At 34.1% G+C, this 12355-nt stretch overlaps 1 protein-coding gene across 1 annotated transcript in view; it reads left to right on the top strand.

Annotated features, from left to right (window-relative positions):
* ANKRD13C (ankyrin repeat domain 13C) overlaps positions 1–12355 on the top strand; it is a 90495-nt gene that overhangs the window by 19702 nt on the left and 58438 nt on the right. Inside the window, exons 2-3 of the mRNA XM_049879557.1 lie at positions 6263–6304; positions 10325–10429. Coding sequence (XP_049735514.1) covers positions 6263–6304; positions 10325–10429 — 147 coding nt within the window. The remainder of the gene's footprint in view (positions 1–6262; positions 6305–10324; positions 10430–12355) is intronic.

Here is a 12355-nt window from a genome sequence, read left to right as displayed (position 1 = left end):
ATCTAGAAGAATGTAAGAAAGGTGAGAAAAGGAACATAGGACAGAAAAATTATAACAAACAAAACAGGATGGTGGGGTTAAACCCCAATACATTGGTAAGTACGTTAAATGGAACTGGAATAAATGCGGAGCCCTGGTGGCACAATGATTAGGAGTTTGGCTACTAACAAAAAGATCAGAAGTTCAAATCCACTAGCTGCTCCCTGGAAACCCTGTGAGGCAGTTCTGCTCTGTCCTATCTGGTTGCAGTGAGTGGGAATTGACTTGATGGTAATGAGTTTTTTCTTTTTTTCCTTGAGAAATGAATGCTCCAGTTAAAAGACAAATATTGTCGTACTGTATGGAAAAACATCCAAACTATGTGTACCTAAAATGGTACAGAAAAATTGAAAGTTGTTGTGGTTGTTAGGTGCCATTGAGTTGGTTCTGACTCATACTGACCCTGTGTACAACAGAGCGGGACACTGCTCATTGTGCACCATCCTCATGGTCATTGCTATGTTTGAGCCCATTGTTGCGGCTGCTGTGTCAGTCTGTCCCCTTAAGGGTCTTCCTCTTTTTCGCCGACCCTCTGCCTTACCAAGCATGATGTCCTTCTCCAAGGACTGGTCCCTCCTGATAACATGTCCAAAGTAAGTGAGACAAAGTCTCACTATCGCTTGCTTTTAAGGAGCATTCTGGCCGTACTTCTTCCAGTACAAATTTGTTCATTCTTCCATTAGTACCTGGTATATTCACTATTCTTCACCAGCACCATAATTCAAATGCATCAATTCTTCTTTGGTCTTCCTTGTTCATTGTCCAGCTTTTGCATGTGTATGAGGCAATTGAAAATACTGTGACCTGAGTCAGGCACAGGTTAGTCCTCAGTGTGACATCTTTGCTTTTTAATACTTTAAAGAGGTCTTTTGCAGCAGATTTGCTCTATGCAATATGTCCTTTGATTTCTTTTTAATTTTATTGTGCTTTAGATGAAAGTTGGAGCCTTGATGGTGATGTGCTTAAGAGCTCAGCTGCTAACTAAAAGGTCAGCAGTTTGAATTCACCAGCAGCTCCTTGGAAACCCTATGGGCCAGTTCTACTGTGTCCTATACCGAAAAAAAAAAAAAAAAACCCAGTGCCATCGAGTCGATTCCGACTCATGGCGACCCTATAGGACAGAGTAGAACTGCCCCATAGAGTTTCTAAGGAGCACCTGGTGGATTCGAATTGCCGTCCCTTTGGTTAGCAGCCGTAGCACTTAACCACTACACCACCACCGTTTCCCTGTCCTATAGGGTCACTAAAAACCCTATAAAAGAAACAATAATGCATATGTGAGGAACATGCTTCTTAGTTCAATCAAGTATCCAAAACCAAATGGGCAACACCTGCCCAAATGCAAAGACGAGAAGCAGGAAGGAACTGGTAAACTGGATGAATGGACACGGGGGAACAGAGTGGAAAGAGAAAGAGGGAGAGTGCTGACACATTGCGGGGATTACAACCAATGTCACAAAACAATTTGTGTATAAATTTTTGAATGAGGAAATTAAAATTTGCACTGAAACTTTTACCTAAACCAAAATCAAGCCAAACCCATTGCCATCAAGTCAATTCCAACTCTTAGCAACCCGATGGGAAACCCTGGTGGTGTAGTGGTTAAGACCTACAGCTGCTAACCAAAAGGTCTGCAGTTCAAATCCCCCAGGCATTCCTTGGAAACCCTATGAGGCAGTTCTACTTTGTCTTGTAGTGTCTCTATGAGATGGAACCAATGGCAGTGAGTTTTGATGGGTTTTCTGTGCCCTATAGGGTTTGTTTGCTTTTTTAACTTTATTTTACTCAAAAGTAGAAGGAAGGATATAATTAAAGAGCAGAAATTATTGAATTATGAAACAGAGAGCAGCAAAGCCAAAACTTTGTTCTTTGAAAAGACCAGTAAACCTCTGATAAGAGAAAAAGGAAAGACACGACCAGTCAGGAATGAAAAACAGGATATTAGTACAAATGTTTATGTCATTAATAAATTGTAAAAGGATATTGTGAACAAAATGTATGCAAATAAGTTTGAAATTTTAGATGAAATGGAGAGAATATTAGAAAAATATAATTTGTCAAAATGAACACAAAAAGGAATTAGAAAATATAAATACTCATAATTATTAAAGGCAGTGAATACATAATAAAAAATTCTGTCAGTGGAAAGTTCAGGACTAGATGGTTTTACTAGTGCAGTCTTATAAACATCATGGAAAAATAACATGAAAACCATCCCACTTCCATGACCTAACTTGTGAAGCAATTGAGTTTGTAACTTTTGTCTAAGAGAATTCCTGTTGCATTTAATTATCAGGTTTATGTAATTATTGTTCAGATCGTTTAATATGATGAGTCTTAAAATGAGAGTTTTTTTCTCATTCTTCCTTCATAAATGCTTATTGACTGTCTTTTGACAGATGCTGTATATGAAGCATTTGATATTCATAGATGAACAAAATATGTAACTTGTCATCTTGAGTTTAATATTAATGAAGGAGGCAATTGTTTATGCATAAAATTACAACTACAGTTCAGTCTGAAAAGTGCCGCAATAAATAGACGGAAATAGAGGACTTTGGGAGCAAAGAATGGGGCATCTGATTGCCCTAGGACAGGCCAAGGAGGACTTCAGAGAGAAGGCGATGTTTAATTTGAGCCCTGAAAAGTGAATGTTGATGATACTGAGCAGATGGCGACTAAACATTTAGGTAGGGTTAACAGTATGTGTAAAATCATGAGAACCTGACTTATTGGGGAATTTAATTTTTAGAGTCAGTATAAGAGCCCTGGGGTGGCGCAGTGGTTAAGAGCTTGGCTGCTCACCAAAAGGTCGGCAGTTTGAATCCACAAGCTGCTCCTTCCCTATGGGGCAGTTCTGCTCTGTTCTGTAGGGTCGCTATGGGTTGGAATTGACTTGACAGGAACATGTTATGAGAGGTAGGAAGAGGCAGGAAATAAGAGAGGAAAGGAAGGTAAGGGCTCATCATCAAGAACTTTTTATACCATGTTGAAGAAAAAATATCTTTAAGGCTATGGAGAGTTTCTAATCTTTTAAAAGAGTTGCAACATGTTTAAGTTTTTATTTTAAAATGATTATTCCAGTAGCTTTAGATAGGAGATTGAAATGGGGGCATGACTGGAGGCAGGGAGACGATTAGAAAGATGTTGCGATAGATATTCAGGTAGGAGATGATGGGAACTTAAACTAGGACAGAGGCAATGGAAATTAAGAATGATGTCCTAAAGTAAAGGCATCGATTGGTTTCTGACACTAGTCTTCAACAAGTTTACTTTTTATGACTACTTTTTGATCTTGGTAAATTGTAATGGGATATGCTGTCATAGAAGGTGAATCTAAACTTATCTAAAAGTTATGAAGCTTAGTTCAATATTTTGAACAGGGAGAAGACTTTATTCTAGACCAGTTAAAATTGGGTATTGATACTTATCCATTTTTTTTTTAACCTTAATATTATGGTGAAGGCTTCGAAGACACTGAGCAGTTTATTAATAAGCTGACCCACAGATGGTTCCTAGTATGATGTCATTGTATGACTGAGAGTCGGTTAATTCTTAACTCATTATTCAAAGTTTAAAGTTTGTCATAAGCATTTTCGTTTAATGTTTGAACTGAGCATAATATTGGTCAATAGTAGAAAAATTGTGTCTTACCAAGAATTCTTTATGCAGTAAATTCAATTGAGAGTCACCCTACAGGTTTTTTTTTTTTTTTAAAGAAAATAGCTGACATAGAGTTTTTTTTTTCCCCCACCCAGGATTTTTCTTTAGTGTCTTTACGAGATAGGTGTGTGATTTCAGCATGGGACAAGGAGGAAATCAGTTTTACTATCTTTGTATATGAAGATATCTGCAGTGAAAAATACTTTTCTTTATTGCATATTCCATATTAAACTAGCTATCTACAATGCTTTTCTAAAACCAAAGTACTTTTTAAGTCTGCTTTGTCATTTTTATACTTATCCATGTAAGTTTTATTAGCATTATGGCATAGAATTTTGAAGAGACAGCTAGATCACGAAAGGTTCTGAAATTTTGGGAGGACCAAAGATTGTCTTTTTGGAAAATATCTTGTACCAATAACTTGGCAACTATTGAGGCTCGCTTCTTAAATATCATGGGAAAAACTTTTCTGCCAGGTAGATGAAGTAGAAACATTTAGATATGGTTTTTTAAAGTATGATTATCAACAATGTGTATTGTAGTGGTTTTCATATCTCAACTGGAAGAATTCTGAAATCTGAAAACTGTGGATATGTGTATATATCCCAAAACCTTAGGATTAGCAGTTATCATTTGTCAAGTCACTAATAGAAATTTGTACTTATGAATTTTGAATTCTATTTCTGAAAAACATAATGTGAGATTATATCCCCAAATCTGTCTGGCTTTTTTGTTCCGAATAGTTAAGCTCAAAAGATTTACTGTAACCTAGATTTTTTTTTTTGTAAAATTATTCTTAGAGGGAATTTAAATTTCATCTGTTTATTTGTCTTGTAATTTTTGCTCAAAATAGTATTTTACTGGCTTTGCAACAATCCCCATTCCATTTTGCATTTATTGAGCAAAGTATGTGTGTATGTGTATATTAATCATCTTGGTAGGTTTTGTCAAGTTAAGAGATTTGAGTAGATGAAATACAGGTTTCTTAGTAAATGTAATCAGGTCTTATTGTAGCCTGCTTATGATCTCTTGTTAAGATTATTTTATTGGCCAGGAATGTTGATGTGGTGACATACTAATATTTCTAACCTGAAAATTAGTGTATATATAGCTTGCATTTTTTCAATAACTTGTTTTCAAATATTTTTATAAGTTTGTTTTCTTTTATAGTTTAAAGGCTTTTAGGCTATAAGTGGACACGCTGGTGGCGTAGTGGTTAAGTGCTATGGTTGCTAACCAAAGGGTTGGCGGTTTGAATCTGCCAGGTGCTCCTTGGAAACTCTATGGGGCAGTTCTACTCTGTCCCATAGGATCACTATGAGTTGGAATCGAGGGCACTGGGTGGTGGTGGTGGTACGCTGTAAGTGTGACTTGAGGTATTCTGAAATGAAATTAGTCATTCTAGAATATCAACTATAGGTTAGAGTCCAAACTCTATAGCATAGCCTACAAGTCCTGTTTAATTTGCTTTTGCACATCTTTCCAATTTCATTATTTACCATTCTTCTACAAGCTTTTTTACCCCCAATAATCATAACATTTATAAAAAACAGACTTAATATTTTAGAGCAGTTTTAGGTTTGCCAGAAAGTATAGAGTTCCCATATATCCTTCTCCCTAGAGTTCCTGTATATCCTTCTCCCTCCGTGTCATTTCTCCTATTAACATCTTGTATTCTTGTGGTGTATTTGTTGCAATTGATGAAACAATATTTATACTATTATTAACTAAAGTCCATAGTTTACATTAGTGTTCTCTGTCTTTGTCGTATGTTCTATTGATTTTGGCAAATACTTACATTAGAGTTCACTTTTTGTGTTGTACAGTTCTTTGAGTTTTGATAAATGCTTAATGAAAAATTTCTTTTTTGTGGGGAGGAGGGGAGGCTTCCCAAATATAATACTTCTTACATTTGAATGTGATTTTGGAATTGTCCCTCCGCCACCCCGCCTCACCCACCGCCACCCTCACATTTGGATGCAAATCAGTGTTGCTTTGCTCACTTACAAATTCCTCACTTATTTTGCCAGACTCATTTCAGTGTGGTCCATCCTTCAATATTTAACTCTGTCCCCTCAGGCAAAATTAGGAGCCCTATGCTCTGTGCACCACTATGCTATACCACTTTCTATTCTAAGAAGTGATAATTATAACTTTATTTCTGTGTCAGTCTCTAACAGAAGGCTTCTGAATAACTTCAGGGCTGGGATTGAGTTTCATTGATTTCTACCCCCAAGGCTTAATCCATAGTAGGTATTTAAATTGTTGAATCAACAATTTATAGTAGAGAAATAAGCAACAAAAAGAACCTTTGAAATCTGTTTGGAGGAGAAATTCCAAAAGCAAAATGAGTGCCCATTTTTGAGGGGAGGGGAAAGGAATGGGATACATTGTGCTTAGAAACCATGGCATCCTGTAATTTAGAATTTGCCATGTAAGTGGTGCATTTTGCAGTCACGTTAACTTTACTTAAAACCTGCCAGTGAAATTTCTGAAGGAGTTGAAACCACTTAAAAAATTTTTTTTCTTACACCTACTAATTTAATTTTTTTAATTTTAGGAAACACTCCTTTACATCTTGCTGTGATGTTAGGAAATAAAGGTTAGTAAATATTTTCTTATTTATGTTTAATCTCACTCATGTATAGTAAATTTAAAAATTTGAAGATGAATTTTGTCTTTTGAGTCTTTTTAGATTAGCCTGGTTATTTTATTTGCTAATTGAGCTTAGGATTCAGTATATTAAAACTAACATGTTTTCTCATTTTCCATTGCACTTTTTTTTTTTTTCAGAGTCAGAGGAAATTTGGTACTAACTTTCATGCCTTTTAAAGCTATGTTTTTTACTTATTTGGTTATTTTTATCTAGAAAGTATTCATAATTTCAGGGGACTCTTATTTCTGGATATTAAGGATTCTTAATTATGATCTGTAAATACAGGTAGTCCCCCACTTTTGACGTATTCGAGTTATGACGAATCGTGTTTACAACTATCCTTTTTTTTGATTTGTGTATTTTTTATGTTTATGTGTAATGTTTCCAACCCTTAGAGACAAACATTAGATTTATAAAGATACTGATAATAAAAGGCAATGATAATGAAAACTAAGACAAAATGACGTACTGATTTTTGGGTGTGGTTGGCAAACAAATGTAGAAGGTGCACGTTATGTGTGTAAAAACATGGTATTTGAGCTATATCAGAACCGATTTATGACTGAGTCATCAGAACAGAACCCTGTGGTAAGTCAGGGTCTACCTGTATTAGAACAGTTTTATAAGATTCTTTTGTATGGAGTAATTTGCATATCTAAACTCATAAGTCTAGCCTTTTTTATGGTATAGAATTTGAAAAATTTTATACCTTTTTATTCTTTTATAATGCTTTTTTGTTCTTAATTAAAAAAAAAGACTCATAGGTAGGTAATATAAAAGATCTACTTTTTGGGTTATTCCTAGATGCAATAAAGTCTCAGTTATCTGGATGCCCAGTTATTTTGGAAAGTGAAGGTTGTAGATAGCTGATTAGTAACCTTTTGAGTGCCAGATTTTTTTTAGAAACATATACGCCTGCATTTTTAAACAGGGTAGTGAATTTATGTTAACATTTTTCTTTCTGTTGATCTAGAAGTATCATTATAAACATCTTTTATTGTTATATGCTGTAATGTAGCTGTATAAATGTCTGATGTGAATGTATACTAATCCCAGGGGTGCCACTAGAACTTGTTTAGTTGGAAAACAAAGTTCTGCTAGTTTGGTTTTTCAGTTCACATGCTTAGGTGAAACATATGATCTATAAAATAATATAATTGCAGTTGCATTTCTATATCGTTAATTTGGTGACTCAAATCTTCAGCGTTCTGATTATGCAATTTTTTTCTCCTTTCAAGGAACAGACTCACTCCAGTAACTTCTAAGTAAAGAGAGAGTCTTTAAGAAATTACATATTACAGAAACTCAGGAAATGAAATTAGCCAGGTCTCAGAAAGGGCAGGAACCCAGACAGTTTGGGGGATCAGCCATTCCTCTCTCCTCTCTCTCTCTCAGTGTGTCTACTATTTTTTTACATATGTGTGATATTCTTTTAGAAACCCTGGTGGCGTAGTGGTTAAGAGCTGTGGCTGCTAACCAAAAAGTTGGCAGTTTGAATCCACCAGACACTCCTTGGAAACTCTGTGGAGCAGTTCTGCTCTGTCCTGTAGGGTCACTATGAGTTGGAATCGGCTCGGCAGCAACGGGTTGGTAATATTCTTGCCTTTCTAGACTGACTTTCTCTCTTTATTGAAATTGAACATGACCCGAAATAACATGGCAAGCTCATGAATTATCTGATCTTGGCATAGGCATTCACTTCTGTGAAATTAGCTTTGGCTAGGCTGGCTTGGGTTGGGAGTTGGGTGTAGGAGAAGGAATTATGAATACACAGAAAGTATAGCAGAAATGTGTTTAGTTTAGCAGAAATATGGGCAGGGCAAGGTATGATAACCATCTCTAATACAGCTACCTTGGGGACATAACTATAATACATTATCATGCCTAAGAAAATAATATTGTTATAATATCATCTGATATCCAATCCATATTTAAGTTTCTCTAGTTGTTTCCAAAATGTCTTTTATAGTTATTTTATACTGAATGAGGATTCAATCAAGGTTCATTACATTTGTTTATGTCTCTTTAGCTTATTTTAATCTAGAATAGTTTGCCCACTTATTTTTTTTTTTTTTCCTTTGTGACTTTTTCAAGAGTCTTGGCCAGTTAACTTGTAGAATGTTTCTTATCCTGGATTTGTCTCATTATCTTCTCATGATTTTTTTTTTTAAACTTATTCCTTATCCTCTGTCCTTTCTGAAAGTCAAAAGTTATCTATAGAGGCTGATTAAACTCAGGTTAAACATTTCTGGAAGGAATACTTTATAGGTGATGTTATGAGCTTTATATTGCATCTCATTAGAAAACACATAATTCTAGGCTATCCTACTGTTTACAAATGCTAAGTTGGATCACTTATTTAAGGTGATGATCTCCAGATATTTCCACGTAAAGGAACATGGTTTTTTCTTTGCAGTTATTAACTAATCTTGGGATGGTACTTTGGTGCCATGTAAATATCCTATTTTCTAGCAAATAGTCTTGTACCTGATGGTTTTGACATTTATTGAGGACCTTTGCCTACATGAGTTATTATATTGAGTGTTGTAATATATTACAATATTATTCCCTCTATATTTTTAGCTGGTATTTTATAAATTAGAACTCACATCCCATCCTTCCTTCAAATTTTTGATGCCATTATGAGCTTATTGATTATTTTTTTCAATGTGTTATGGCCAGTCTTTTTGATGCTCAATTTTCCAGTTTCGGCTAGTGGCTGACCATACAAGCTGGCCTCTGTGTGCTTTTGATATGACTCTGTTCTTCAAAAATAGCTGCTTGTTACTCCAGTGATGTAGATGTACCATAGCCTATAATTCCCCATGATTGACATTGACTTTCTTTCTCAAATTTTTGTCACTACAAACAACATTACGATAAACATCCTTGTACATCTTTTCCTATCTACTACTAGCAGACTTTCTTAAACATCTTTGTGAAATTTCTATTTATTTTACTTTAATAAAGATCCCTGCTAGTATAGATATTCCTTCTTTCACTAGGAATAATGACACTACTGACTAGGAATATTATACTGTCTTAACACCCTTGTTTCCTTCAGAGCACTTATCATTATCTGAATTTCTCTTTTTTATTAGTTTACTTATTGTCTTCCAGCATAGGGTATAAGCTCTGTGATACATGTTGCTGTTGAGTTGATTCTGATTAATGGCAACCCCATGTGTTATAGAACTGTTCCATAGTTTCTTGGCTGTAATCTTTATGGAAGCAGATCTCCAGGCTGGGTGGGTTTGAACTGACAACCTTCTAATTGGTAGTAAAGCCAAAGCTCTTTGCGCCTCTAAGGGACCCTTAAGCTCTCTGATAGCAAGACCTTATCTTTCTTTTTCATTTAAAGTTTCCTCGACCTGTAGAAGGGACTATATACCTTAAACTTATTTTGATTACTTGAAGACTCTCCGGGTTTATCCTTATAATATAAACAGATTCTTGCTCCTTTTCTGAATTAAAAAATAATAATAATAAATTTGAAAAATACTGGTTTATAGAAACATTACTGATATTTTTTTTGAAAACACGTTTTTAAATGTCTGTATAATAACCCTTCTATTTGACATTATAGAAGTACAAATGCTCTTTCATATCTTACTAGGTGGTAGATATTTTGATGTAAATTACTCTTGATGTTATTGGGTTTTCTTTTAGAATACGGAAACTCTCAAAATACTCTTTGGAATAATTATTAGAGAAAAAATATTTTCTTTGAAGACAGATCCAATTTATTTTTAGGTAGCAGAATGGATACTTATTGAATCTGGGGATCTGAAACAACCTGGTTTAGATACACAGGAATTTTAAAAGTTAAATTTAATTCTATAATTAGCACACTGTCTCATAAATCTGTTTATATTAATTTTGTTTCTTGTCTTTTTATGTGATTTTTGTATTTACAGATTCTAAAAATTGAATGACATTTGATATTATTACCACTTTATGTTGCAGAATGTGCCCATTTACTTTTGGCTCACAATGCTCCGGTAAAAGTGAAAAATGCTCAGGGATGGAGTCCTCTGGCAGAAGCCATCAGCTATGGAGATAGACAAATGAGTAAGCATTATAAATCACTGTTGTTAATATGTATTCTAAAAATAGGAAGTGATACTTTTGAAATGTTTTTCATTTAGTATAACTTCCCATACTATGAAACTTTGAGGTTGTTCATAAACTTACATATTAATTATTCATGATTTAGGAACTTGAACATTGGGTAGGGCACAAAAAGAATTGAGGAAGCATGTTTAAAAGTATGTTTATTATTTTTTCTGTTTTCAAAGCATCTGCCTTACTAATATTTTTAGATTTTTTTTTTATTCATCCAGAATAAAGTTGGTACCTGTCTCACTTCTGGCAACTGCTTAATTATTTGGAATGGGAAATAATTACAATGTGTTACAACAAATATCTCTTTAATTGATGGCTATAGGTTTTATTAGATGTGAGGAGCAAATCTGTTTCTTTTGTTTTAGTCTTTAAATGAGTATTTCCCAAAAATGTCACATACTTCTTCACAATATACAGTGTGTTCAAGTACTCCACTCTCCTTCCCACTAATTTTTTTCCAATTTCGCTTTCAGGCCTTATTTTTGTCAAGCACATCTCAATATAAAAAACTTGTATCTGGATCTGAATCTTATATTATCAGTATTATCTTTCTGACATTATTATTTTACCTTTTTAAAGTTTGAGCCTGAAAATAATCAATTAAATCTAGACTTGTAGAAGGAACAATAAAAAATCTTGGCAGTTTTATTAAAGAAATGTGTGGCATTGAACATTCCCTGCATGTTACAGGGATCTATCTTATTATTTTGATGCTAAGTTTTGAGTTCTTCTGGGCTGTTTCTAATGTTTTAGTTTTGTGTGTAATACATGAATTATATTTTTGTGGATTTTCTGAACATATTTGATAACTTAATGGTGAAGTTAAATTTAATATTAAATACTAAGATTTAACATGAGATAAAATGATTTTTTTTGAACAGCTGTATGAGTGTATATATATATTATGTTATTCGTTGACAATTAGGGAGCCAGATGCTGAGGAAATTAGATGGACTCCTGGGTTTCTGATGCACAGTGAGGCTTTTGTTACTTTCAAGAATTCTCTTTTTTACTGAATATTTACTGAGCCCTTAATATAAGGCATGTGTATATAATAAGGTGTAAAGAATAAAGACAGTCTCTGTGCTTTAGGAGTTCGTAATCTATTGGGAAGGCCAAGAAACAGTTTTCCTGGAAAATCAGTTACAGGATATTTAGCAATACATTTTAATGTAAAAAAGTGAAGTCCCTAGTGGTTGAGATATGGTCTTAAAGTGACTTTCCTGTATTGGGTGATATTTTAGAAAAGTATCCCATTATCAGCTATGTATCCATAATTATTTAGTGCTTATATTTTCATTACTTCCCAGCACATGAAACAAAACTATTCAACCATTAATTTAAAAGGTAATTAATGCAACAACTCTTATGATACATACTTAGAAATGTTAATGTAAATGTATTTATGATGGTGTTAAATGTCTATACTTTGAAATTATATTTTAAATGACTATGATTTAAGTTTTTGATTGTCTAGCTTGTGTTACATTGAAATTTTCTGGACAGAAGATTACAAAAATTGGAAAATCAAACAATCTAATATTGTAGATTATTAATGAAAACTTTGTGAACTATTTGTCTTTTTTTGTCATATTTCTGACAATTTCATTAGTGTTCTTATGCTACAGAACAGTGAGATAATACTAAACTACTCATCAGACACTATTTAGAATTACTTCACTTTAATAAAATTTCAAGATTATGTTGCTTTTTTGCCTTACAGTGGTTACCTGGTGGACAGAGATCAGCTCAGACCAGGGAGAGATATGGATAGAACTAAAAAGCCTTTCCCCAGCCTGTTCCTCACCATGGGTCCCCAGTTTTGCTCTGATCTATACAGCTTTTTTTTTTTTTTTTTTTAAATCTACCCTG

Source organism: Elephas maximus, chromosome 3 (genome assembly GCF_024166365.1).
Source record: "Elephas maximus indicus isolate mEleMax1 chromosome 3, mEleMax1 primary haplotype, whole genome shotgun sequence".
NCBI lineage: Eukaryota > Metazoa > Chordata > Mammalia > Proboscidea > Elephantidae > Elephas > Elephas maximus.
Note: the sequence above shows the minus strand (reverse complement) of the source record. Positions and strands in the feature narration are given on the sequence as shown.